Source organism: Primulina tabacum, chromosome 14 (genome assembly GCF_025594145.1).
Source record: "Primulina tabacum isolate GXHZ01 chromosome 14, ASM2559414v2, whole genome shotgun sequence".
In the NCBI taxonomy this organism is placed as follows: Eukaryota; Viridiplantae; Streptophyta; class Magnoliopsida; order Lamiales; family Gesneriaceae; genus Primulina; species Primulina tabacum.
The window spans coordinates 28,411,932-28,439,481 of NC_134563.1; the positions used below are offsets into that span (position 1 = coordinate 28,411,932).

At 32.9% G+C, this 27,550-nt stretch overlaps 2 protein-coding genes and 2 long non-coding RNA genes across 4 annotated transcripts; 1 reads left to right on the forward strand and 3 right to left on the reverse strand.

Annotated features, from left to right (window-relative positions):
- Nucleotides 1-150: 150 nt before the first annotated feature.
- Nucleotides 151-2,487, forward strand: LOC142524865 (uncharacterized). The gene is made up of 6 exons (XM_075629007.1): nucleotides 151-448; nucleotides 1,157-1,265; nucleotides 1,460-1,590; nucleotides 1,703-1,777; nucleotides 1,900-2,046; nucleotides 2,109-2,487. The coding sequence occupies exons 1-6, from the start codon at nucleotides 209-211 to the stop codon at nucleotides 2,226-2,228; spliced, it is 822 nt and encodes a 273-aa protein (XP_075485122.1). The 5' UTR covers nucleotides 151-208; the 3' UTR covers nucleotides 2,229-2,487.
- Nucleotides 2,488-5,360: 2,873 nt separating this feature from the next.
- Nucleotides 5,361-9,958, reverse strand: LOC142523904 (uncharacterized). The gene is made up of 6 exons (XM_075627637.1): nucleotides 9,853-9,958; nucleotides 9,522-9,679; nucleotides 9,323-9,443; nucleotides 8,884-9,246; nucleotides 5,987-6,064; nucleotides 5,361-5,765 (listed from the first exon to the last, which is right to left on the reverse strand). The coding sequence occupies exons 1-6, from the start codon at nucleotides 9,925-9,927 to the stop codon at nucleotides 5,361-5,363; spliced, it is 1,200 nt and encodes a 399-aa protein (XP_075483752.1). The 5' UTR covers nucleotides 9,928-9,958.
- A 137-nt stretch (nucleotides 9,959-10,095) lies between these two features.
- Nucleotides 10,096-10,848, reverse strand: LOC142524322 (uncharacterized). The gene is made up of 3 exons (XR_012814868.1): nucleotides 10,695-10,848; nucleotides 10,516-10,618; nucleotides 10,096-10,366 (listed from the first exon to the last, which is right to left on the reverse strand). It is a non-coding gene; the product is annotated as an uncharacterized LOC142524322 (long non-coding RNA).
- A 1,503-nt stretch (nucleotides 10,849-12,351) lies between these two features.
- On the reverse strand, nucleotides 12,352-14,188 carry LOC142525119 (uncharacterized). Its single transcript, XR_012815030.1, has 2 exons — nucleotides 13,935-14,188; nucleotides 12,352-12,591 (listed from the first exon to the last, which is right to left on the reverse strand). It is a non-coding gene; the product is annotated as an uncharacterized LOC142525119 (long non-coding RNA).
- Between the last annotated feature and the right edge of the window lie 13,362 nt (nucleotides 14,189-27,550).

The window sequence follows — 27,550 nt, forward strand, 5'->3', positions numbered from 1 at the left end:
TATTCAGTCTCATCTAATAAATATATAATTTGTTATATTTCGTTATGTTTAAAAAAAATGGCATTTTACTTATGAATATATAAATAAAAATATAATATAATTTTGATATCTTTCTCACTTTTCCATCAACGTATTAACATATGAATATAAAATAACATTCGGTGGGAGAACGTAAATTAGTTTCATATAGAAGAGGGAGAGAGATTTGATGGCGGAGAGAGCGAACAGTGAGGCCGCCACGATGATGAAGAATAGCAATAGCCATTTGGATACTGGTAAGGCGGACAGACACGTGTGGCTGATGAAATGCCCTCCCGTTGTCGCACGTGCCATGCAACGCCACCACCACCCGCCTCAGCCCTTCACCTCCGGAGTGCCATGTCCCACCGTCGCCAAAGTCATCGTCGCCGTGGATCCTCTCCTCCCCAACGACGACTCCTCCACCCAGGCAATTTACCATTAATTTGTTTCTTCTCTTGTTAATTATTTCTTCTTTAAATTGCATGCAAAGGATATCAATCACTTATCTCTTTGAATTGGATGCATTGAATGTAATTTTTGTTGGGATACGTTTTGAAAGTTGTGACTTTATAACTTTATATTTTGAATGCGTCATTAATCTACTCCATCATTTAGCTCCAAGGCTTTTTTTCTTTGGTTCTGGATGATTTCATGGAAGTCTCTTCTCCCAGGCATCACTCCTTGTAATTTTCGTTTGCTTTCCTATGGTCTTTGGAACGGTTTCTCATTTTTTAGCTTGAACGTATTACTCTCATTTGGTTGTCAAATATTTGTCATTGATGTGCAACTTTTAAGTTCAACTAGGCGCTTGTTTTGCAAGGCTTGAACTAAAGTAGATTTGACTTTAGAGGCTGCTCTCTGTCTCTTATGATCTCCAAGTTCTAGTCTTAACTGGGGGTATAGTGTACAGTTCAAGCTAATTCACAAAAAGTAACAATTGAACATGTCTTTTTTGGGTCATGCTTTTGGTCTTACCTAATTTGCATGTAAATAACTACATCTTTAAGTTCTTATAATCAATTCTTAAACTATGTAATCTATTCCAGATTAATGTTAAAGGGCAGAGTTATTTTGCTGAGTATCGACTACTATTGTTTCCCCTGATTTTTGATGAAATACTTGATGTTATGATCAGTTTACAATGGAGTTGGCTGGCGCTACATATGAAAACGTGCCCAGGTGCTTCTCAATGGACATTTCCAAAGATGTTATTCCTATGGCAGTATTTTCTGAGTCACCAGAAGGTAAGTAACCATCTCACTGTTAATTGTAACTAAACTAACAAGTAAAGATCAATCACATTTTGAACTAGTATCCATGCAGATGTTGGATTATATGTGTTGATGATGAAACTATAATTATTTCTCCAAAATAAAATTCTTAATAGGAACTTAATTTCAGCTAATTGTAATTCCTAGGCAAAATATGTATTGTTTAGGGAACCTTTCCATGAAGGGGAAAATCTACCGGAAATTTGACATGAAGCCTCACAACAAAAACATCGAAGACTATGCAAAATTATGCCATGAACGAATGACCAAATATATGAATAGAAGTAGACAAGTGCAGGTAACTCCTTACCTTTTTTCCAAGAAGAGTTAATTATCACCTTACTTTCATTACTTATTTTATAAGAGGTGTTACTTGGCCCTTATATTCTCTTTCCATGAATTTTATGCAGATTATTGATAATGACAGTGGAATGCATATGAGGTCGATGTTCAGAGTGGTTGATGTTAAGGCATCTGGAACAGCAGTAATTAGTCATTACCTTCTAACTTTTACTTATCGAGTGATTTTCTTTAGTTGGTTGTGCACAACGCTTTGCCTGATAATTAATAATAGAAATGAATAAAACTTGAGGTAACGTTTGGATAGGATAAGAAAAAGATTCCAGCAAAGGGACCAGAAACGAAAAGAACAAGAAGAGATCCCCAAGAGATGGAAAAGATCATGTTCAAGCTTTTTGAGAAACAGCCAAACTGGACACTGAAACAACTGATTCTTGAGACTGATCAGCCTGAGGTATGCTCTCTTTTATTTTCTTGACCTTAGCTAATCAACTCATATCCTGATCTTATCGACAGCAATTTCTGAAAGACATGCTTAAGATTCTGTGCGTCTACAATAACAAGGGAGTGAATCAAGGATCTTATGAGCTGAAGCCCGAGTACAAGAGATCAGAAGACAGATCAGCTTCGGTGTAGGCGAAACATTTCGGGACATTAACATGCCATATTCGGCGATGATCCGTGTTTTTTCAAGAACAATCAAGCGATTGATGCATTTGACCTTTTCTGTTATAAGCATTCTGCCTAGCTAACGGTTGATCAAAGTTTATCTTTGATTGATCTGCACAGAGATGTTGGCTGTTTTGTTCTTTCTCCTTTCATAAAAATACCACTAGCTACTTACCTGCGTTATGTACATATAAATCATTACATTTTCAAAATGGTTTTTTGGAATAAAATCGAACATTTAACAGTTACATAATTAATTTTTTCCCCTGAGGAAATATAATTATCTTTTATATTGTACGTATAATAAAAAAAATTAGAGAAAATTTGTAAAATAATTATGATCAACTATTTTTTTCTTTAAATAACTTCTTCATGTATCTTTCATACCTCTAATTGAAATATACTTGAAGAGATCATGTTCTTAAAAAAAATAGTCGATCAAGGTTAAAAAAATATCTAAATTGTGGATAATATTAACATGTAACGAAATATATAATTTAGTTTTTTTTTTTAACAAAATGAAAATTTAACTTTAATAAAATTTATTGTAACTTTTTAAAAAAATATAAGAGTATTTTTATAAATACACTTAATAAAAAGTCAAATTTTTTTTACGCCTTACACTTAATTTCTTCTATTTTATCAAGGAAAAGTCGTATATAATACTAATAACTATAATGATGTCATTGAATGTTAACTTTATTTTTCTAATGTAACTTGCCTGTGCAATCATTCAAGAGATAATGATAATCTTTGTCATATGTCATCACCATCTGTACGAAGGGGTTGATAACTATATATAGGGTGGAGAAATGAATTTTCTGAACATAGAACTAAACTCTTGAAACTTTAATAATAATAAAATAATAATAGCAAATAAACAAATTCTCCATCCTCACCTTGTGTTTCCACCGAAGGTGTAGATGGTATATATTTTGTTTCATAAATTGCTTTCTAATTTTTGTCTTCCTTTTAAACCAGAGAGGATGAATTTATATTGTCTAAATAAGCATCTTTAGTGTAAATATTTCGATTAGAAGAGTAAATTAACTGTTATACATGTTATGTCAAATAAGGTAGAGTTTAAATTGTGCTAACAGCTCAAGACAATATTCTAATTAAACTGAGTAATTTGAGCTGTATGATATAAGAGGAAACAACTCGATTTGCTTTAGTTCACTTATCAGCACGAATAATATACTTAGCAACTTAGGTGAAAAGTAGTGAAAAAAGAGACAACAAGTTGTTAATGGAAGTTCGAAAACTAAGTTTCTACGTCTCTCATTCTTCTGTTTCCGGAAGGATTCCACTAGAAGATTTGATCAGTACAATAACTTGTAAAAACCCACTTCAACTCTGTTCCACAACCATAATGAACTGAAACACCTAACACTATTTTCTTTAACTTGATCAGTTCAAAAACAGGCTTCTGATAGTTACAATTGATTATCAGAATACAACAACACTCATGTGTAAAAGATAAGTGAGAATACCAAGTGCACAAGATTGATCATTAATCGATCTGATGAGAAACTGAGTGTATGCAAGAACTACTTAATGATGAATCTTTTGAGGGATGTTGTGCGATTTGAATGCTTGATAAAGATTGACAAAACAGTAATAATTTTTTCAAGAGCTCTTCAGTATTGATGCATTATTTATTTATAGGTATTGGTCTCCCAACAATAATAAATATATCTGGTACTCACAGATGTACTAAGTAGACGACATTTATGCAGATATAGTCGCGTGTCCTTGTTGATTTGTCAGATAGTCGGCCTTTTCAAATTATTTGGACACTAGCTGAAGGATTAACCAATAGATGCTGAAAACTTTGCTATAAACTCGTAGATAATAGAGAATGTTGACATACTGGTCTTCAAGTTGATATATTCTATTCGAACAACTTGGTTCAAGTCGTGCTGATGAATAAACTCTATTAGATTGAAATTGTTGAACGGCTAGATCTGTCGATTCAGTTTAATAATCTACATTAATATGAGCTTGAGTTATATCAGTTTAGTTTGTGATTATCAAACCTTAGATAAAAATATTTGCCTTGACAGTTTTTCTTTTTTGATGATTTCAAAACTAAGTTGTCTATAATAAGTAAGATATAAGAACATACAATAATGCGGAACAATAAATTATAAAAGTTTCGTAAAAAAAAAAAATTAACTCCTGATTTATCATTTCTTAAACTGTTGATGAGGGGTATGGCTAGGTTTGTATGTGCTACTTGAGTTGTTGTGATTATGACCATGAACACTGTCACCAGAACTTCCTTCATGTGGCTTCTTATGCTGAGATGACGATGATGAAGTTTTAGATTATCTTGTACTTTCGGCTTTCCCCAATTTTTGACATCAGTCTTTCCACATTATAAAAAATGTAACCATCTCGGAGATCTGATTCCCAAGGGTTTCAATATGTCCTGTCAGAACAGCTTCTTGCTTCAATTTGGCAAATAAGATCAGCAGTATGCCTGTTTTGAGTATGTTTAAGTTCAAATATCTGACAAGATGCATATTCATAATCTTAAGTACTTCAATGATCTGTTCAGAGAGATTTGTCTTGAAAAGATCAAGATCCATAGAAGATGACATATGATCAGCTCTAAATCCAGTGATGTCATTTTGTATATTCATCAATGATTGATGAATGAAGTGCATTCCATAAAATTGTGAAAATTCTAGATTATATCCTTGATCTTGATCTTAGAATTTTGGAGGTGAGATTGGTGGAGAAGTATGTGTCAGCTCAAGTTCAGGCGCTTCTTGTAAAGTATGAAAGCATGTAGGTATTTTTGGTTCAAGGTCCTCATTGATCTGCTATGTTGTTTTCTCTACTTCTTCTTGAGCCGGTAGATGTTGCGGAGTAATGATGGACTAAATTTGAAACATATAGCGAATTATCTCATCAATAGCTGAGAGCTGAGTCGAAGATGCTACATCCGTCTGATTTGTTGTATTGATATGTTGAAGAGATGAGAGACACCCGCTATTCTGTCAGGGATGCGACATTAGACTTGAAATCAATTATTGCTACTGATTGCCGTGGTATGACCATTATGATCATCAATATATCAGTCTCTGGAACCTATGTTGAAGTTATTTTAGGAGTATTCATGATGTCCAAGGTTTGTAGCATCTCTGTTGATGTAAGCAGTGAAATTTCAGGAAGAGCTTCTGAACAGTGCGTGGTCACTGAGTTTTTCTTAAGCCGTTCACCTTGTTCCTGGTGCAAAACCTCCTTGAGAATCTGATTGATGGAGGGATCAAATTTTAGTCTTTGGTCAGCTTGACTCATCATTTCTTCTTCTCCATCGAACTGTTTGATATGTTCCTCCATATCCATGTGATCTAAAGGACTTTCTTCATTAAGTGCTTCAATAAATAGAGGTAGTTGAAGGTTTGTTCTCATCAAATTAACTCTCATGGATAACACATGTGCATTCATCTCTAACTGACTAATGACTACAAAGTCATCGTGTGCTGTTGGGTCCTGAAGATTAAAATTTTGTATTTTCTTGCTTATCAAGAGCTTTAACCACTCCCCCTTATCATCTTGACCAGAAACTATCTTCTCTGAAGAGCTTCAGGAATGATCTAAGTCTCAGTCCATTCCAGAATTTATTTTCTCGAGCTGTCATCTGTTCAAGTTTCTTCGGAGTTTTGATCTCTACATAATGTCTGAACATTCTGTTGTTTGCCCATTTATCAAACTTCTTCAGCTGAATCTGGACACTGTTTTCCACTTCTTGTGTGGGCAAATTGACTGCTTGGGTGGTTCAATATGAGTGCCTGTAGTGCCAAAAAAAAAAAAAAAAAAACCAGTACACGTAAACCGTATGCATAATTTAATAAGTTAATTAATTTAAATGATTTAAATGGATTGAATAATGAATTCAACATGTTTAATTTAGTTTAAATATTTATATGTTTATTTTCGTAGGATTTAATTGTATATATCGAGTTTAAGATTTTCAGACGAATATTTGATACTTGGCCCGGGGATAGGAGACCGAAGACGATTAAGGTGCAAAAATTAAATATCATATATTTTTTATTTTAAGACAAGAATTATTTATTTTAAATGATTTATAAATTTTAACATTTTAAAGTAAAATTATTAGGTGAATTAAAATATTTTTAAGCATGATATTAGCAAATTTCCATAAATAAGAGATTTTATTCTTGAGCATAATGTTTAATATTTTATTAAATTATTCTAAGACTTTATAAATTTGTTTAGTTAGTATTTAATTAATTTGCAAAGTTTTTTTTTTAAAAAATAATAAAATCACACACACGCAAATACACATTAAAACACACACAAAAAAAACGTGAAAGCTAGGATTTGACCTCCAAGTAGCCTCATTCACTTCTCCACATCTACCTACAATATTTTGGTGCATTTTCACAAGCTTTTGGCAAGGAAAATGTCTAACAATCATCCTTCGTTCATCCTCTACGGTCCCTCGCGCTGGTATTCGTTTATTTTAGCGTTTAAACGCAAATACATGTTCTAAAACTTTCTTTTATGCATCAGTATTTTTATATACTGTTATTTAATGATAAATATGCATGAAAAATGTTTCCTTACATGAAAGATTTGAATCAAAATCGTTTACACACATGCTGAAATTTTTTGCACAAGTTTCCATGAGTTTTTGATAAGTATGCTTCGTGTGGATCGTCCGGGCTGTTGATGCTGTGTATGGAGATGTCTTGGGATGTTTTTAGATGTTATTTATCAGTCCTTGAAGGGTCAGAAGTGATCTGGTCGCGCAAAATAAAAGGCGGAGCTCAAGCTGCCGCCATGTGCGCTTGGGGCTGTTTTCGTTGTTTTGGCTGGGCTAGGGCTCATGGCTAGGGTCTGGACCGTGTATTAGGATATTAAGGCGGGTCTGGTCTTGTTCGTTTATGGGCTGATCGGGTAGGAAAGGCGCTGGAGACAAAAAAGGGTTTCGCGCGCGCAAGGGCATGTCACGATCAGTTGTTCCACGATGTCCACGGGAGACCTGAGTTGGTAAAGACCATATCAGTGGCTTGGTTTGGGTCTAAGGTGATGGTCTAGGGCTTGTTAAGGGCTAGTTTGAGCCGTGATTTGTTTGGAGCCATAAAAAACCCGAACGTGTCAAAATTGAGCCGAATAGAGCATAGAATGAGTCTCGAGTTGCATGGCTTGCGTGGGATGGTTTGGGCTGTTCCAGAGGTGGTCCTAAGGGTCTGGACAGTAGGTTAGGATGTTGGTAAGGGAGAGTTGAGTCCCAAGTCGTTTGGTAAGTCGTAAGTCGTTTTATTTAATTCGAGAGTCATACGGGTAAGATGCAAGTTTATGGGCTGTTTTGAGTAGTAAGATTTAAGTTGGGGCGAAATACCTGGGGGTCGATCCAACGAGGTTCACGAAGTTAGTAAATAAATATAATGTACAAAATATTATTTTTGATGTATGTAAGTTGTCATGTGGACAAATTATGCATGTACGAGTCTGGAAGCCAGAGAACGTGTCCGGGGATCTTTCCAACTTATCTTATGATTGGTAGTGAATATCCAGTCCAAGAGTTGTGGTGATCTTTATCGGCCAAGCTCTGTGATATTAGTTTGATCAAACGAATTATGTTATGGTGCCACATTTCAATGAGCAAAACTCTATGCAAAATGTTTAAATTTATGTTATGTCAAGCGAAGCATGTTTTATGAAAATGTTTATGCAAGAAAGTCAAATTATATTTATTTATGCCTATGTAATTTACGTATCAAGTATGTTTAAATTGCATGAATTTTTATTATGTATTCGTTATTCACGGTTTATGCAAGCTGAGTCTTTATAGTCGCTAGATTTGATTGATGCAAATGACATTGTCGAGGAGGCTGGAGGTGATGACCAGACCATAGGCAATGTACGCCTGATGACCTTGCAGTTTATGAGTTTTAGGCGTGTTAAAACTAATTTAGTACTACGATTTATTTTATTGCATTTTTTGTTGGGAAACAAATTATTTCTTTGGGTGTTCTAAAATATTTTGTGGATGTCGATATAGATCATTTTTATGCCTCAAAATAATCAGTATTTGAATTGTTTATTTTTTTATTTCGAACTTTTAGGTTTAACTAGAAAAAGACACGTGCAACGCAAGTGCAACGCACGTGGAAACACATTTCTATTGTTGATAAATGTTATTAAAGAAATGAGTTAAAGAAGAGATTATAAGTTTGCAAATAATTAATGATTTTCATCTATTTTATTTAGTCAAACAGTAAAATTCAATGTAATATAATTTAACAAAAGTATTAAAATAAATATGAGATAAAGAAAAAATATAATCTATAGTGTTGATCACATTATTTTACTACTATTTATTTAATTCAAGAAAAATAAAAATATAACGTAGATAATGCATTCTAAAACTTAAATCAAAAAATTGTGTCAACATTTTCTTCTTTTATATTTTGGAATTTTCTATCTTTCACGAGTTTTTCCTTTTTCATTCGCCCTTTCTTCTTCATGAAAGAAGCAATATTATCATCATCTTCAATAACTATTCTTGTGGTGTTATCGTCATCAATCATTTGCATTTTCATATCTTTATTCTTTGATGATTTTTTTCTTGGACGACCTCTTTTTTTTGTATTTTTTTATGCTGAAAATCTTTCCTTGCAGGAGAAGCTATAATTTCATCATCCTTAATCTCCGTATTTGTATTGTCGTGGTCTTCTATTATTTGTATGCCAATATCGTTAATGATATTTGTTGGAGATCCTCTTTTCTTTTTAATATCTTCTTGTTCGAAATCTATAGATCTCTTTTTGCTTGCAACGTTTTTGTTGTTGAAAATTGTGCTTGGATTTTGAATGCCTTCAATTACAAATGCTAATGTTCCGTCTTTTATTTCAACTGACTTGTCCATTTTGAGAAGAAATGTATATTCTTCTCTATTTGGTGTCTCTAAATGCTTGTAGTATATTGAAGTGTTGTCATCCTGTAGAAAAAGAATATTATTATTAGTAAATGGTAATTATATATATTCTTTGGGAAAAAAATCATTATTTGTATACCTTAGTGATGGAATCGATATAATCTTCAACGCTGCAGCCAATAAAAACATTTGCGACATTTCCGAACAATGTAACACTTGCAGTGGCAGTGCCATCATTTACGCTCATCGTTATTCTATATCTACAATAACAATTTAATGTAAGACATTATTATCAACTCATGTAAACTTATAAATATAATGTTTAAATGTAATTTTACCTTGACACAATACTGATATTGAAGTCTATGCAGTTATTACAGCTCCGGGTTTTCATTGTTTTGTTGACTGATTTTGAGCAATTACTACATGCTTCGTACCATGGATTCGCCTTATTTTCTACCTCATATATGTATGCCTTGAAGCAATAGAATTTGTTCTGTATTTGTCAATAAATGAGATACATAACGTCAAATTAAATATCAATTTTTGATTCCCTATCTAATTTTTTTATTAAAATGTCATTAATAAAATATTTGCTCCATTGAATAAATATTTGAAAAAATAATTGTGAAGTAATAAAAATAAATTGAATAATAAATTATACGTAACCTTTGGTAGAATATTAATCTGATCGAGAATTTGCCTCAAAGTAATTTCTTCAGCATCTTTAATTTGATGTGTCATCCATAATTCTTCAAGACTTCTTTCTTTGAAGTTGTTACCTAACCTGTAGTAGAATGATTAACATAAAGATATTTACAAACTTGAATAGTAAAAAGAAATAATATCAATATTATAGTTTTGTTAAAAACAATCGAAAATAATAATACCATATATTTATTGTTTCTTTTTCTATGCAAGATGGATTTGTGAACATTGTTGTTGTTGTTGTTGATTTGAACTGAAACTTTCCTATTATCAGTCATAAGAAGAAGTAGTGAGTAATGCTAATGAATAATTTTTGTAAATATTGATTATAAAATTTTTAAAAAATTTACCTTCAAATATATGTCTTTTCAAGTTACAAAAAGTTATAACCGGTTTATCCATCTCTATCTCTTGTAAAAATAGTCCTTCGTTAATAGCAAGATCATCCCATAAAGTAATTGTTATAGTATCTAGCCTTTAAGAAGAGGAAAAAATAGTTAAAATCAATAAAAATATATTTATCCAATCATATATCGTAAAATTTTAATACTAAAATAAGGCTTCGAAAAATATTAGTTTGCTTTTTCTTTTTTATGAAGACATAAAGATAGAATAAATACTCACGAATGATTTATAAGTACTATCTCTCTTCTATATCCGATGATGTTCATATCTTTTTTGTGAAATTTATTAAGTTGTCGAACTTCCTTCAGAACACCAATTATATCTGCAAAATTTTTACAACATGTGATAATTTCATTACATAAATCTAGAAAGTTTTTATTGTTCGCATAAATCGATACCTATCTTCATTAGTATGTGATTCTCTGCTTGCATCATCGAACATTGTAAATTCAGAAGTCACATTGGAACAAGTGAATTGAGTTTGTAGTTCGTCAATTGTCGGCTTCGTTTGGAAAATCAATTCTATCCGTTTGTTGACATTTGGATAGTTGTTGTTGACTTCTTGAATAATTGGATCGGAGATGATGTAAGTTTTGTTTATCTTCAACTGATCTTGAAAAAAATATATTGTGTTCGAAAACATTATTCCAATTATATTTCAATCACAATATGGCATAGATTAGTATGATAAAAATAAAATATTTGGGTTTAGGTAGAAAAAAAAAATCCAATTATATATATACATACCATGATGAAAAAATATATTATTCCATATGCAAAATGATCAAATAAAATTTTAAAGTGTGAAACTTTAGCTAGCTTTTGAAAAATTGCACAAATTTTGTACTGCACAACATTTCTACCCCAAATTGTATGATTTTTTTCTCCTCCACAGAAAAACAGAGAGAAACAAATTCAACTGTCGGTCTTTCCAGGAATTTTTGCACAGAAACAGGGTGACTAACATCAAGAAAATCGAAATAACCCCCTCAACAATTGGTACCAAAAGTCGAGCTAAATTGAGAGGTTAAAAACTCACTCACCGGCAGCCTATGAAACTCGAGCTAGGGCAAGATTTCGAACTCCAAATGCCTTGAAAAGTCAAGTCCAAGCAACGGCGGAGGCCCGGTCCGGTGGATGACGGCGGAAGAACGATCGGCAGAAGAACAGTCGTCGACAAAGTTGCGAAATACCCCTCAATATCGGTATCAATAGAACGATTATGATGAGATTTTTTCGAATATGTATTTTTTTCTAAATTTTGACGACATACGGCGACAAACCGGCAACTGGCGGCAAAGGATTTAGAATTGTATGGAGAGAAGATTTTAACGGGAGGAAAGTTTTATCGGAGAGAGAGTGAAGATAATAATAAGAGAGAGAAATGATTTTTTTAAAATTACAAAAACATTTATTTCAATCAAATTTAATTTTTTATTTTCAACAAATACGTTGATATCTGTGGGAATAATTATTTTCATTTTATCTATAACTAAATAATAAATATAATAATAATAATAATCAAAGTATTTTGGCATTTTTAGAAAAAAATATGTTAACTTTAGGTTTAATAATAAAAATAAAAATATTTTAATTAATATTTCAATCAAGCTTGTTTTTTTTATTTTCAACAAACATGTAGATTTTCTTCGGAAAAAATACGTTCACTTTATCTATAACTAAATAAAAAATTTATAATAATAAAAATCAAAGTATTCATAGAAAAAAATATGTTCTCAAATTTGATGTTTATCCAACAAACACGTATTTTTACAATTTTGACCTTATCATAATAATTGATTTTACTAAAACATCCCTATTAAATTACTCAAGTGTGTACAAAACAAGGACAAAGTTGACAATACACAATGAAAAACTTTGACCCTGGTTCACATTTTTATAATATGTATAGATTATTGAGAATTTTCGAAAACTACGTATAGGTGGTTTTGCAAAACTTTTCGGGTGACCTACCATGGTACCCATCAGCAGCCACAGTAGTCCCCCAAGATAAAATATTTAAGTTAGGATTCTAGTATGAAAGCAGTTCAACAATAACAACAATAAACATAATCATGCATAAACATATATAACAATAATTGTGCTACGCATGAAACATCACTCAATAACAGCAGGAGAAATACAAGCCAATAAACGGTATGATAACAACAGAAGTAATGCCCGAGCAACAACACAAATGGGAGCTACATCTTTATGCAGCTAAACCACTCTACCAAGTATGTGAGGTATTTTGTGCTCTGCCTAATAAACACTCACTATTCGGCCTCCATACAGCTGATAACAATACAACAGGAAGGCACAATCGAACAACGATGATGTCAATATTTCAAATACATATCACACAGAAATGCATCAAGAAATAGACAATCATAATTTCGGTATCAGAGATAACTCGACTCGAAAGCCGCCAACTGATTCCGAAATAACCATGTGTGCCATGAATACACTATAACAAGAGGAACGGGTCACAACAATGATAGAATTCAGCGTGATTGTCATAATATCATGCCCTAAACTAAATGTCATAAATATATCAAATAATTGAACATTCGACAAGGCATTTAACACATTGATATAAACCACAAATTCACATTAACACCCATAATAACAAATAAATATGTTTAAAACATAACTTCTACATTACCATCGAATGTTACCGAACTGTAACATATTTATACCTATTTGAACAACAGTAGAACGATCACTTTAATATGCTCGACTTAAAAATTAGAAAATAAGTCAATTAATTCCCCGATTCTCCATAAAAGATAAAATAATTCAATTTATTTCTAAACATTACGAAAGTTGAATTTATTTACTAAATATTCAACTTAACAATTTAATTAAGAATTTTGTCTCAATATTCCCAATATTACATCAGAAGACATCGAAGTGAGATTTTGATAATTTCAACAGGCTCTTACACCCGAAAACAAAATCCATGTGCAACACGAATTGATACAGTTTTCATATTCGACACTAAATGGTATAAAATCCATATTTAACTCATTGTTGATTCAAGTCATTATCCACCAATTGGAAATGAAGCAAACTCGGATATATAAGTTTGTCCAGGTGAAAACATATTCAAATTCTCAATTGGTTGCACTGAGAATTTATAAAAACCCACTGCATCAACCCAATTCACGGACATATTTCTATAACAGAGCACTTCCAGGAAACAAGCATAAATATCTCGATTCTCAATGGAATTAAACGATTCTAGTTTCATTTTGAAGATAACTCATAGATCTACAACTTTCATTGGAACCAAAATTCTAGAATCCTAATGCACATGGTTCATATTCTCAAGAATCAGTAGGCTTGTTATCCCAACTCAAATACAGAATACAGTTTAGACACATTTTGGCAGAAAATTCATATCAAATTCATAAAAGATTGAAATACCATTATTCTAATGACAAACAAAGAAACATAGAGCACAACAAGTCTATTTAGATCATGACTACAAATTCTCAATGTACAAATCGCATCAACAAGAAGAACATACTCCAATTACACTGCACTCACTGATAAAGAACATAGCTATATGATTTTAGCTTGAATTCGAACTAGATGCACAATTAAACTATGAATTCACAACTAAATCCATTTACCTTCGATTCTTCAAGTCCTACCCAAGGAGAGCGAAAAGAAAGGATGGAAACTGGATTGAAGCTCGCACACAATAGTAGCAACAGGGGAACTTGGAAATGAAGCTCGGTTCTCACTTGTTCTTTCTTCTATGAGCAGCTGAGATACTGGACTAGCTTCAAGGAAGCTCAAGCGACTGATTCTAGTCGGAGTTGGCAGCAAGAGTAGCTGATGGCGTTAAGCACGAAAGAGTGACATAATGAGTTGGGAGAGAGGGTTTTTTCCTACTTTGGAAAGATGATAACACATATAAATAAATGTATATATGTATTATAATATTAGTTGATTACTAAAAATACTCACATATGCTCTTGTGTGTTATTTAAATCTTCGGATGTATTTTAAATCGTTTAAATTCTACGATATTCTAAAATACATATTTTTAACACACTTCTTGAATTAATTTAACATAAATAATTATTTTAATTAACCAGCTCAATAATTATTCTATTTATGTCAAATATCGGATAATTAATTATAAGACCTTATACAAACTAAAATAATTGATTTTAATTAAATTCATTTAAAAAAATTCGAGTATAACATAGAATTGAATATAAAAATATCGAATTTTATTTAGAAACTCAATTTATTCGATTTAATAGATATTTTATAAAAAAAATTATCGACCTCGGACAAAATAAACTGGTTTACATGATTTTTTAAATTAAAGAAAAATCACACTTCTAAGTTAAATTTTTATTTTCGATTAATTCGATATCAAAATTTTGTTCATCTCTAATTTTAATAATATTATTGTTATTATTTTTTAAATTTTAAATTTTTTAAAAATGATGTTAATATATTTAATATGATTTATTGTTATTTTTTCAATATTATTAAGTTATTTTATTTAAATAATTCAAAATAATTATATTTGTCAACATTTTAGAAAAATTAAAAGTTATAATAAAATCAAAGAGACGGGGCCCATATTATTAAATTTTGTTTATGTGTATAAAAAAAATGTTTCATAATAAGTCCATCAAATATTTTTTTTATGTAAAAAAATGCTCTGAATTGGAGAGCCATGGCTGGAATTCAGTTACCGCATATTCTACCGTGATACCGTCGGCCACTTGCCGGTAAAAATGGCCTGTTCCAATATAGTTTATCACGGGTTTCTTGAATAGATTCATGAAACTTGTGTGTGTTGAATGATTTTATTCATGTTTTCATTTGTAGGCGAATCTATAACCAAAGACTACTCAAGGAAGTACAAGAATTCAGCTCCTTTACACGAGTGATGATTAAGTTCTTTTGCTTCTTTGAGTTGGTGGCAATATTAATCCCAGAAATTTAGTTAGGCTCCATGTATTTTGGGTGCGGATAATGTCGGCAGAAGAATGATTGGTGGCGGGCAAAAAATCATGTGATACGTGGCTTTGTTGAAAAAACAAAGATGGAAGGACTACGGCTGCGCGGTTTCACATGGATGAAGAGCTTTATAAATAGAGCTTACTTTCCTCCTTCTTTGTATCCATTCATCGAGTTTTTTTTTTTCTCATCTTATAGTATTTAAGTGCTTTGTTCTATAATATTTGTGAGATGTTTGTTTTCCTGTACTAAAAGAGTGTGTTCTATTTAGAAATACTATGAGTGGTTGTACATCATAAAATATTATAGTGAAATTCTTTACATCTTGCCTATAGTTTTTATCATAATAATTTTTATTGGTTATTCACGTAAATCTCACTATCAAGTTTAATAATTTATTTTCATATTATTATCTCAAGTTATCGCACGTTGGACCAACAAGTAGTATCAGAACCTTGGTTTTAAATTTCTTAAAATTCTGAGTATGCTATGTGGTTGCAACCTAGACTGATCTTCCACATTAGAAAATATTTTTTTAAGAATTTTTATTAAGGCATGATTATTTTGTCTAGTCTACTAAATTGTTATAGACATAATGGTGCGCATGTAGGAGGTAATAAAGTTCAATGGAAGCAATTTTATGATGTAGAAAATAAAAATATAAGCAGTTTTAAAAAAGCAGAATTGATTGTCGGCTATTGGAGATAGACTAGTAGAAATGACAGACGATGGAAAGTGGAATGAGATGAATGATAATGTTGTTGTCAATTTACACTTAGCTATATCAGATGAAATAGAAGTATCTCTGAGATAAAAACAACAAAAGTTATTTGAGATGCTCTAATAAAGATATATGCGGTCAAGTCAATACACAACAAGAATTTCTTGAAAGAAGTCTTTATACTCTTCGGATGGCGAAATCCTCGTTGATGACCGACCATATCAACATACTAAATACTCTCTTTGCCCAACTCACCTCTATAGAGCATAAAATAAAGGCAAATGAACGTGCAGAACTTCTACTTCAAAGTATACTAGATTCATATGACCAACTTATCGTCAAATTAACCAACAATATTCTTATGAAATCTCTAAAATTCGACGATGTCTGGTTCTCGGAGAAAAAAGCTAGCGCGAGAACAAAAAAGATATGTTGGTAACTTCGAAGCTGACAGAGACTTTACTGATGAGTAGTATATGGGCTCCATATTGGTTCAGGTGTGCTGATGAGTAGTATATGGCCGCATATTCCTAACCTTCTCTATATATTCCTTTGCGGACCGCACACCAATTTTTTCAAGAATTTACCTTCTTTTTTATTTCCTCTGTTGAAAGGTTGAAATTCAATCTGGAAGGCCGCACCAAATTCACATTCATCTCTCTTTCATTGGACATCCACTGATAGTTATATTCGAAATAGGTTTTATGTCTTTGTTTCACAAACATCTCAAATTCTCAAAGGGATGTAAAATTAATAATAAAAGCTTGTTTAAGTTTCATTCAATAAACGATGGTGTTTTCTTGCACTCAAAAGGTGGCTCTCGTTGTGTCAGTCTACAAAACCTAACTCTTCACAAGAACTGCATTTTGTTTTTAGTAATTATTCTAATGGGATTCTCGGTCTTTATACTTCGAAAATCACGCTGTTTCAACATCACTATGTCCTTTATTTACAATTTTTCGACCTTGCTGATTAGTTATGTTTTGGCGGAACTTTGAATGCTTTCAGGATTTCCCTACATGCCTTTTCCTCTGATAATTAGGAGCAACAAGGAATGGGTAGCCAAAGTAGAATATTGTTTTCGGATTTGTTAGAGTTGGTGTCCGACAAACTAACTTGTGGCTCCGGCTTTTATTGACTCTCATGTAAAACAATCTTTGTTTTAATAATATTTTACGATTTCATTCGATTATGACATTATACTTTATCTGTATTTCCGTGCAAACTGCATAGATAAAATCATTGAATATACAATAGGTACAATGATGTTTGCGTCACAACGTAAGATCATGAAACTCATTAGGAAGTGTACCGTATATTCTAAACAGATTCCTAGTCAAATCAGCCGCCTAAAACAAGGATAAAGGTCGCTCGAGCTCGAGACTAGCGTGTATAACGTAAACGCCATGTTTCATTGGCAAGGGCATGGAGATGTCCATTCACACAGATGGGTTATCATATGATGATGTACTGAACACCCCTTCCTCGGACTGTCCAAGTGGTTCTCACTTATCGAGTGGAATAGTCCGCAGCTTTGGTTGTACACCATTAATCATTTGACCCTGGACAATGTAGGGGCTATACGTACTAGCATGCACTTTGATCCATTTACCGACTCCATCGAGGGTCGTCAGTTGCGAGGATGGGTGTAGTTTCGAAATCCGTAGGAGCAAATGCATTGTAATCGAGGATTTTTCACCTTTTGCCTACGGGTGAAGATATCTTATGTGATCTTATGAGTTAATAGTGCAAGGAGTTAATAGTGCAAGGAGTCTCTGGCCAGAGCAATAAATGTGCTTTAAGAAAAGGTGTTTTCCTAGTTGCACACATCATGCCACTATTAATACTCAAAGATAAATCGCATCGTTATCGAATTCATATGCAACTCTCATTATACCAATAGTAGCAGATTCGATCGGGATATATATGTTGAAGGGACCGTACTGTATGCTAACCATGACTAAAGGTTCTTGCAAGCACTATCAGTAATACCTAGGGGATCATGGGGCGATGCTACTAGACGCTCTTACCATGATGTGATGGGTGCAATCAGAAATGAGTTCTGACATTTTTGATCAAGGTGTTGATGAAAAGAATGAGGCTAACTAGGGTAAGCCCGAATAAAAATAAATGTAAATCTGAATCACATGGAGATGTGAATCCATCACTAGCTGTATCCCTAAACCATTGAGAGTCACACAAGTATCAAATTCTGTGTTACCGTTGAGATAGTCGTATTTCAATGAGTTGAAATTTGACGACTATAGTTTGATTAAGATCAAACAGGAAGCTTATAAAGGAGTTTATTAGCTGATTCCATCGGATGCAAGAAATGGAAGTTAGCATGATTGCTAAATAAGGAAAGAGAGTGGAACTGCTTATTTTGTGGAGGAGTTCACTAAAACTGACAGTTGCCCAGCCCAATATGGTAAGTGAAAATTTTTATCTTCGAAATTTTTATTTTTCATTATATGAACAAGACTTGTATCCTTACTACATCAGCGCTCTCGGATCGTCGATAGAGGTTATAATGAGTTCAGAATCATTTATTAGTAAATTGAGAATTTACTAATTAAATGATTGTGCTAGTAGTGGTGACTACTAACATGCACAAATTCTCATAACTATGTTCAACATGAGTCTAGAATTTAATTAACATATGAGTTAATTATATAAATTAAATAATGGATATTTAATTTAATATACATATATATATATATATATATATATATATATTATATGGTGATATAAAATATGTATATATATGGTATTAATATATCATATATTATTAAAAGTTGATAAATATATTATATATTAATAATATGAGAATTTAAATGTAATGAAATATCCTTCCCAATCGCAATCAATTAATTGTTGGCCACCATAAATGAAACGTCCACAATTCGTTTTCTTAAAAAGTACTAGAATTTTTTTTGTCCTCCTAATATTCGGCCGATATTAAAATCATACATATATATGTACTTTAAAATACCTTGCACCATTTTTAAAATAAACCACCAACTGTATTTGAAAACTCAAATGAAATAGTTTAAATCATAAAAACGTCAATCGTTTGCAACTCCTAACTTAGCAATAAAGCTAAATCTATCAACTTATCAAAAACCACTCAAAATCATATTAAAAGTCGTAAAGATATCTTTAACATAATCCTAAAAACATAAATAATAACTAGTGCGGAAAACTAGCGCTGGTCATCGGGTTATGTGCACCTTAAGTCCAGCAAAGTCAACCATCAAGACATCCATTATCATTATTATCAAACTCATCTGCATCAATCACACCTATTGAATCTAAAGACCCAACACACCATAAATTTGATAACAAATATACAAATCACATGCAACAGTGAAAATACTTTTACGTAAAATAACATTTTCATTAAGATGCATAAACTTTAAACAATAATATTTTCATATCATCATAAACATATTCATGTTCATCATATTAATATCTCTATTCATATTCATATCCATATTCATATCCATATCCATATTCATATTCATATTCCATTTTCCTTTCGTTGAATTCAAATCGTTAATTGTGACTTTCGTATACCTATTCATATTGGGGCGATGAATCCATGTACATGTAACCACAGTACTGGACGGCGGAGACATCAGCGACACTCTCACCTGTCAACCGAGCCTTGGCTTACGTATTAACATATCGTGTCATTGGAAATACGATCGTCGGCTCCCTCTGGGCCTTCTCCCGTAAAAGGGCTCCCTTTGAGGCCTTCTCTCTCACGATATCTCCAAACTTATCATTGTATCAGCGTATCAATCACAATTACTTCACTTCCTTCAACATTTCGTATTTTCATCACTTATAAAAATTAAACATGCATATAACGTTTTTCTTTTAAACCAAGCATGCAACATGTCTTTTAACGTTATCATTTCTTCATAAAATTTCATAAACATGCAAAATAATCATATTAACATATAAAACAACATTCAGAGCACTGCCATGACGTTTACTAATTTTCGGGTGTAAAATTACTGTTTTGCCTCTAGACGTAAAATTCCACAATTTTGACATTTTATTAATTCCGTCGACTCTAGACCATCTCAAATAATTATTTAAGCTTACATTAATTTTCTCGTATTTTTATTTAGCTTAAATAAATGACTTTTAATTAATCTTTAATTATAACATATTAATGCGTTTTAAATCCCAAATTAAATCAAACTTTAATATAAAATTTTCAAATTAAAAACTTAAACTTTTTAAGATTTAATTAGCCCTCGTTAATCATGAATCGTCCCCCGTTGAGCCATGTTTCGAATTTAAACCATGAAGAAAACCCTAAGTTTTCGAACCAAGCCTACCCTCGAGCCATCTTCGTTTTTATCGAGCCACCTTCGAACCAGCCCGAGCCAACTTCGAACCAGCTCTCCCCTGGACCCTCGTGAAACCTTAGCACCCCTAGGACTGACCCCAAGCCCCAACAGAAGCCACAACATCAGGTGAAGCAATCTGCCGAGAGCCCTTAGGCGATAGGACTCTACGTTTGTGACGCTAGGACCCTAACCACTGGACCAGCCCTGACCCAGCCCCTTGTGAAACCTTTTAGGATCCTAAGGACTCGACCTAGCCCAGCCCGAAGCCCCCTGGACGGGCCCTTTCTATAGAGCCCAAATTCAGTACACGTAAAATCCATGCATTTATTAAATTGTCAAATTGTTTATTTAAGTTTAAAATTATTTATAGCGATGCATGATCTATTTAATTGCATCATTTTAAATTATTTATGTTTATGTGATGCACGTTAAATTTTTTTTTTTTTTTGAGTTTCATGTTTCAGGCGATTATTCGATGCGGGATCGAGGAAAAGAGACCTGGCGACGATTTTGGCAATTTTAAAATGTGGTATTTTATTTTAAGTTAAGAATGAGGCATTTTAAATGATTTATTTTGTTTTAGCATTTTAAATCCAAACTTATTTATTTGGTGATTTTAGGAATTTAAAACCTTCAAAGTCTAGCAAGTTTGTATTTTATTTTAATTAAGGGATATGCTAAGGTTAATGTGGATTAACTTTGAGTTAGCATTTTAATTAGTTAATTGAGCAATAACTTCCTCCTAATTAAACACACACACGTTAACACTCAAACTCACACATACAAACATGTTTTCACACACACTCTCTCGGCCATATGCGCACACACATTTCATTTCTTTCCATCTTTTTTTTTAAAGAAACTTAGGGTTCTTAGAAGTTATCAGCAGCCATCCCATCCTCTTCTTAAATTTCAGCAATTCTCGTGCACTTCCCAAAGGAAAATCGAGCCACAAATCGTCCCGGATCAACCCTCGCACTGTTTCCGCTTCGGTATCAGCCGTATCGTGAGTTTTAAATATCAGAAGACATGTATATTCTTTCATTCTTGCATCTATCTTGTCATATTATACGTTTTGTTGTTTATTATGCGTGAAAATTCATGTATGTTGTGCAAAGTTTGAGCAGAAATTTGTTGGATCGATTTTGAAACGTTTTTGGATCTCAAAACTCAAAATTTCTGTCATTTTAAATACTGCGATTTTTCGGTCGATTTTCTGGAAAAACTTTCAACATATAAAACATAGAAATTTTTGATATCTTTGATTTGACAGTAAATTCGAAATATTTGGATAAGAAATGAGTGAGTTATGATTGTTTTCGTGGGACTGCTCAAACTGCGTTTTTCTGAAAATGCGTTCTTGATGTGTTCATGAAGTATTATTGTTGCAGGCTTCGTTGGGGATCGACGGGTGATCGCTACTGCGTTGAAGTATATCAAGAATGATGTTGGGATGATTGTTGGTGTTTCGTTTTGTGTCGTTAGGCACTTGGTTGAATTAGAAGTCGTAGGAATTGATTTGGTGTCAAATTTCGTGTTCATGAGTTGTATTACGTTGTAAGTTGGACGTCGTTGTTTTCGGGAATTTGTATAGGTTTTGTCAATGCCATAGCACCCTATGACGAGTCTCGATGTGTTGGTTCACGGGTCGTATGATCGAGTTAGGAGAATTAAGTCAAAAGTGTAGTGAATTTCCGTCGGTTCGCGACTCCAGTAGGTACACGGACTCGTAGCCGGACCCTGGCACGGGTTCCGTGCCTTTTTTACTTCAAAATGTGAATTTCCTAGCACCTACACGGACGATAAAGACCCTTACACGGGGTCCGTGTCCTTTTTTTTAATAAAAAAAAATTTAATTTTTTTTATGGATTGTTTTGGAGTTTGATGTTATGATTTAGTACTATGATTAAACAAGATCAAATCCCGAGAGATTTAGAACGTTTAGTCATTTTTGGGTGTGAGCATGACTATACGTCCAAGTTATGCAAGATAGGTGTTCGAACTCATTTTAGTATGTGCAGCAGTGGCCCCAAGCGAGATCCAACGAATCCCTCAACGCCACGTAAGTATGTTCGACGTGCAAAAAAAATATTTTAAGTTTTTGAGGTATGCTAAATGTCTTGTGACCAAATTATAAACGGGTTTGGAAGTCGGTGAACGTGACCGAGTACCTCTCCACCCTGGTAAAGCATGACCGGGTTTAGATCAGGATTGAAAAGTGGTAAAGCATGATCAGGGACCAATCCACCTGGTAAAGCATGACCGGGGATCTCATGTATGTGGCAGTGGATTTTCCTTGTCAGCCCAGTACTGTGGTTTAGTCTGATCAGGCACATTTATGTATGGGTCATTTGCTTTGAAACATATCTCTACGCAAAATGATGAAGTTTATGTATGTTCAAGTATGTATGAAGCAAGCATGTTTATGAAAAGTTTTATGATGATGTCACGTCTATGTTTATGCTACTACGTTCAAATTTCAAGTATGTTTATGCTATTACGTTCAAGTTTCAAGTATGTATGCTCTACTTTAAAGATGCATGTGGTTTTATTACGTATTACTTGTTATATCCAGTTTATATGTGTTGAGTCTTTAGACTCACTAGACTTGATCGATGCAGGTGATGATGACTTTGAGGAGACGAGAGGTGGGGACCAATTAGCCCACTTGGACTGAGCAGGATGCTAAACACGAGGACCACCCATGTTTTTAAGAAATTATGCAATGTTTCAAATACTCTGATTTCACGTTATTGTTTACGATATTTAAACAAGTGTTTTTAGCAAACTTTATTTGAGATCTTTTCGTTGCAAATATTTTGAATGATCAGTTTATTGTTATCGTAATTTGAAGGTTACTATTTAATTAAGAAAATTTTTATTTTTCCTGCAAATTTTAAAGTAGTTTAAAAGTACGGTACGTTACACTTCCCCTGTGCGGCTGCACCCTTGCGCACACGTCTTCCCGATGGCTCTCAGGCGGAGTCCCCTGACCTAGCACTAGGCTTGTCAAATTGGGTCAGGCCCGTCGAGCCGGCCCGCCCCGCCATAAAAATTGAGCGGGTTGGGTTGATAAAATAGCAGCCCGACTGGAGGCGGGCGGGCCTAAACGGGGCGGGTTGGCCCTCCAAATTAGGGAAGAATTTTATATTTTTAAGTTTTATATAAAAATTCCTATTTTTTCCTTATTTTTTCTCATGTGCCTAACTTCAATCACTCTAGTAAAATCTCTATGCTTCTATTTTTTTTGAAGATGTTATACTCTCCATTCTCATTCCTTTTCTTTAATGTTCAACTCGAACTAATCCAGAATTATCGAAATAATATAGTAAATAAAGTAATTATGCGTATTGTTGAACACATAATATTTTCTGAAATTTGCTACCGTCTGTTTCCTCGACTTTCTGTTATCTTCCAATGTTTCTCACATTTTAAGAAAATGTGGATGGTAAGAGCTAGGAACCTTGTGCGGACAAACCCTTAAGATCGTTAATTTTTGTTTTCTTTTGAAGACAAACCTTTAAGAAACTAGAGAAAGTGTATACTAAAAAAGATTTGGAATTCACATTTAAAGGTTTCATTGTATTTACGGTTGGTGATATTATATGAGTTAATTTTTAGTACATGTGTACGATGAAATCTTGTGTGAATTAGAATAAGCAATTTATTTTTTATGGATTATGTTGATTGTTGTATCCTTTCAATGTCTTATTTCAATGTTTTTAAGTTTTTTATGAAACTATTTGACTGAAATATATTTTTCTTCTATGTTTATTTTAATATTGTTAAGTATTTTTTTTTAAATAATAAGCGGGTTGGCCCGCCTAACCCGCGACCCAAAGTGGGTTGAGCTAGGGTTGGCCATTTAGAGGCCCGCCAAAATGGCGGGCTGGCCCGCCCTGCCCCGCCTAATGGCGGGTTGCGGCGGGTGGTGGGCTGGCCCGTCCCGCCAGCCCGTTTTGACATGTATACCTAGCACGTCCCTAGCCCAGCACTGGTTGCAACCGAGCCAAGCCATGGACCAAGTTTCCCTTAAACCCGAGCCCTTGATCCCAAAAACGTGCAGTTCGGTTCCATCTTGTATCATGTCTCGTGTGCAGCATCTTAGCGCATCCTAGGACTTTAAATTGTGTAAAAACAACACAAGTTCAACCCCTAATCATGGCAGCCCATTAAGAATTAAAAATTCATGTTTGCATAAAAACGAAAATAAATCAAAGTGCAACTTGTTTTTCATGCAATACATAATTAAATACATAATATGGTGTGATGGATGAGTAAATGAAAGAATATGGCGTGCCTTTGCGTAATTAACGCACGAATTATCGTTGACGAATCGAAGAACGGCGACGAACGACCTCGGCTTGAAATTACTTGACAATTTTCGAAGCTTTCTTGTAATTCTTTGTGTGTGCCGTGTGATAAGAGAGAAAATAAGAGTTTGAGGGGTGTAGAGGAGTGAGGCGTGTGATGTGTGTGAGTTATGGGGTGGGTTTTGGTTTTAAATAATAATTAAAACATTAATCATAGCTTAGACCCATTAACTAGGTTAATTAGGTCCAATAAGCCCATTAGTGATTTTAAAAATTATTTTGTTTAATAAAGTTTGTGAAATTATTAGCCGGGTTTTCAAAACGTTCGTATTTTTTATGAAAAGCGTATATTGATAAAATTACGTCCCAACGTATAAAATCACCTAAAAACTCCTTATTTTCAAAAAAATAATAAAAATCATCACCCTTATTTTAAACAATTTAAAACAATTAACTAATAAAAATATTTTCTATTTTTCAGCCCTCGGTCTCCATTCCTCGATCGCAACTTGAATAACCTTTAAAAAAATACTGTTTTAATGCAACCATGTAGAAAAGTATATTTTAAACATGTCAACATGCACAACATAATTAATTTATATAATTAAAACAATTAATTGAAATACACAAGGAATTTGATAATCTTGCATGCATGTGGTTCACGTGAACTTTCGAATTTTCGGGACGTTACAATCTTCCCCCCTTAAATTGAATTTCGTCCTCGAAATTCGCTTATCCTCGATAAAAAAATTAGACCTAATTCTAGTATCCCAATAATTCACGCTTCTTCTGCGCTACTGTGATAAAAATAAGTTTTAGGATGTCCTTATGTATCCTCAGTCTCGATTAAATTTACCTTTTAAATCATCGTTTGTGAATCGTAACTTAAAACGACCCATGGTGACTTAGTGTTATGTTATTATAATCTCGAATTTCAACTTTTCTTACAATTCTCAATATAAAAAGAATGGTTGACCACGCTTATCGTATATTACTTTCCTTATATTATACCCAAAATGTTCATCAACCTATCATAATTCAACAATAAAATCTAAAACGCATCCACTAACACTTAGATTTTCAAACATAATATTGATTCATTCTACAAAACCCTTGATTAACATTCCTTATAACATTATAACCAAGATATTTCAAGGTCCTAAATAGTCTTTCAAGCCTAAATCCTCGAAAATTTCTCTCATTTAACTCATTCAATTCTCACTTATTGTTAAACTAGTCCCCAAATTCCTTAACAATTGCAAAATAAATTTCTAATTTCCTCAAAGTTATCCAATTGATCCTTAATTTCGAAATTCCTACAATTAACTCATAAGTTTTTGGCATTCTTAACTCTCTTCTACAGGTTTCCCATGACATAATTTTCAATAATTTTAAGCTTATTAACCCAAAATCAATTCACATAACCGATAATACCTTTCCATCGAAACCTAACATCGCAAATTATACATTTTCTTACTTCTAATGATTATCGCAGTCTTCGAATCATTAATCCTTACGTGTAATTCTCAAAAATTAATTCAACTAGTAACCACGAATAATCAGTATTTCTTAGAAACCTACATGTCCCATAAAGCATTCATAATCTTCACGATTAACTTATGACCCAAGAAGTAGAACATCAATACTAAATCCCAAAAATCAATATAGTCTAATCATGTTCAACCTTTCCTAAGGTCCATTAACCAAATTCTTAAACATGTCCAATTTCACCACAAAGCCAGCATGCATGGAAATCATATAGTCCTTATTTCATATCGTAACATTCGTACAAATTCTAAAGCATATAATCTTTTAGCATAACAAAATCATGCAACCATGCAGGATTTTAAAAATCATTTATCATGTAAACTTAAACATAAATGCCATTTAAATCTACGTTTTTAAATAATGCAGCATATACCTAATCCATTTTTGAACAATTTTAAACACATAAAACATATATTCTCATAAAGCTATTAAACATGTGACGTAATCATATAATTCATGTACTTATGCAGGTAACAACATAAAAATCATATTAATCATGTAAACTTACAAATTTGAGGCTTGATGACTGAAATTTTCGGCACTGATGGTAGCACAACCCTTTACAGGAACATTGTTCTGATACCAACTGAAACATTCACTACTTGTTTTCTTAAAAAAGTACTAGAATTTTTTTTCCTCCTAATATTCGGCCGATATTAAAATCATACATATATATGTACTTTAAAATTTCTTGCATTATTTTTAAAATAAAACCACCAACTATATTTGAAAACTCAAATGGAATAGTTTAAATCATAAAAACGTCAATCGTTTGAAACTTCTAACTTAGCAATAAAGCTAAATCTATCAACCTATCAAAAACCATTCAAAATCATATTAAAAGCCGTAAAGATATCTTTAACATAATCCTAAAAACATAAATCATAACTAGTGCGAAAAACTAGCGCTGGTCCTCGGGTTATGTGCATCTTAAGTCCAGCAAAGTCAACCATCAAGACATCCATTATCATTATTACCAAACTCACCTGCATCAATCACACCTAGTGAGTCTAAATACCCAACACACCATAATTTTGATAACAAATAATACGTATACAAATCACATGCAATAGTGAAAATACTTTTACGCAATATAACATTTTCATGAAGATGCATAAACTTTAAACAATAACATTTTCATAAACATTTTCGTATCATCATAAACATATTCATATCCCTATTCATATTCATATCCATATTCATATTCATATTCCATTTTCCTTTCGTTGAATTCAGATCGTTAATTGTGACTTTCGTATTCGTATTTGTATTGGGGCGATGGAATCATCTACATGTAACCACAGTACTGGGCGGCG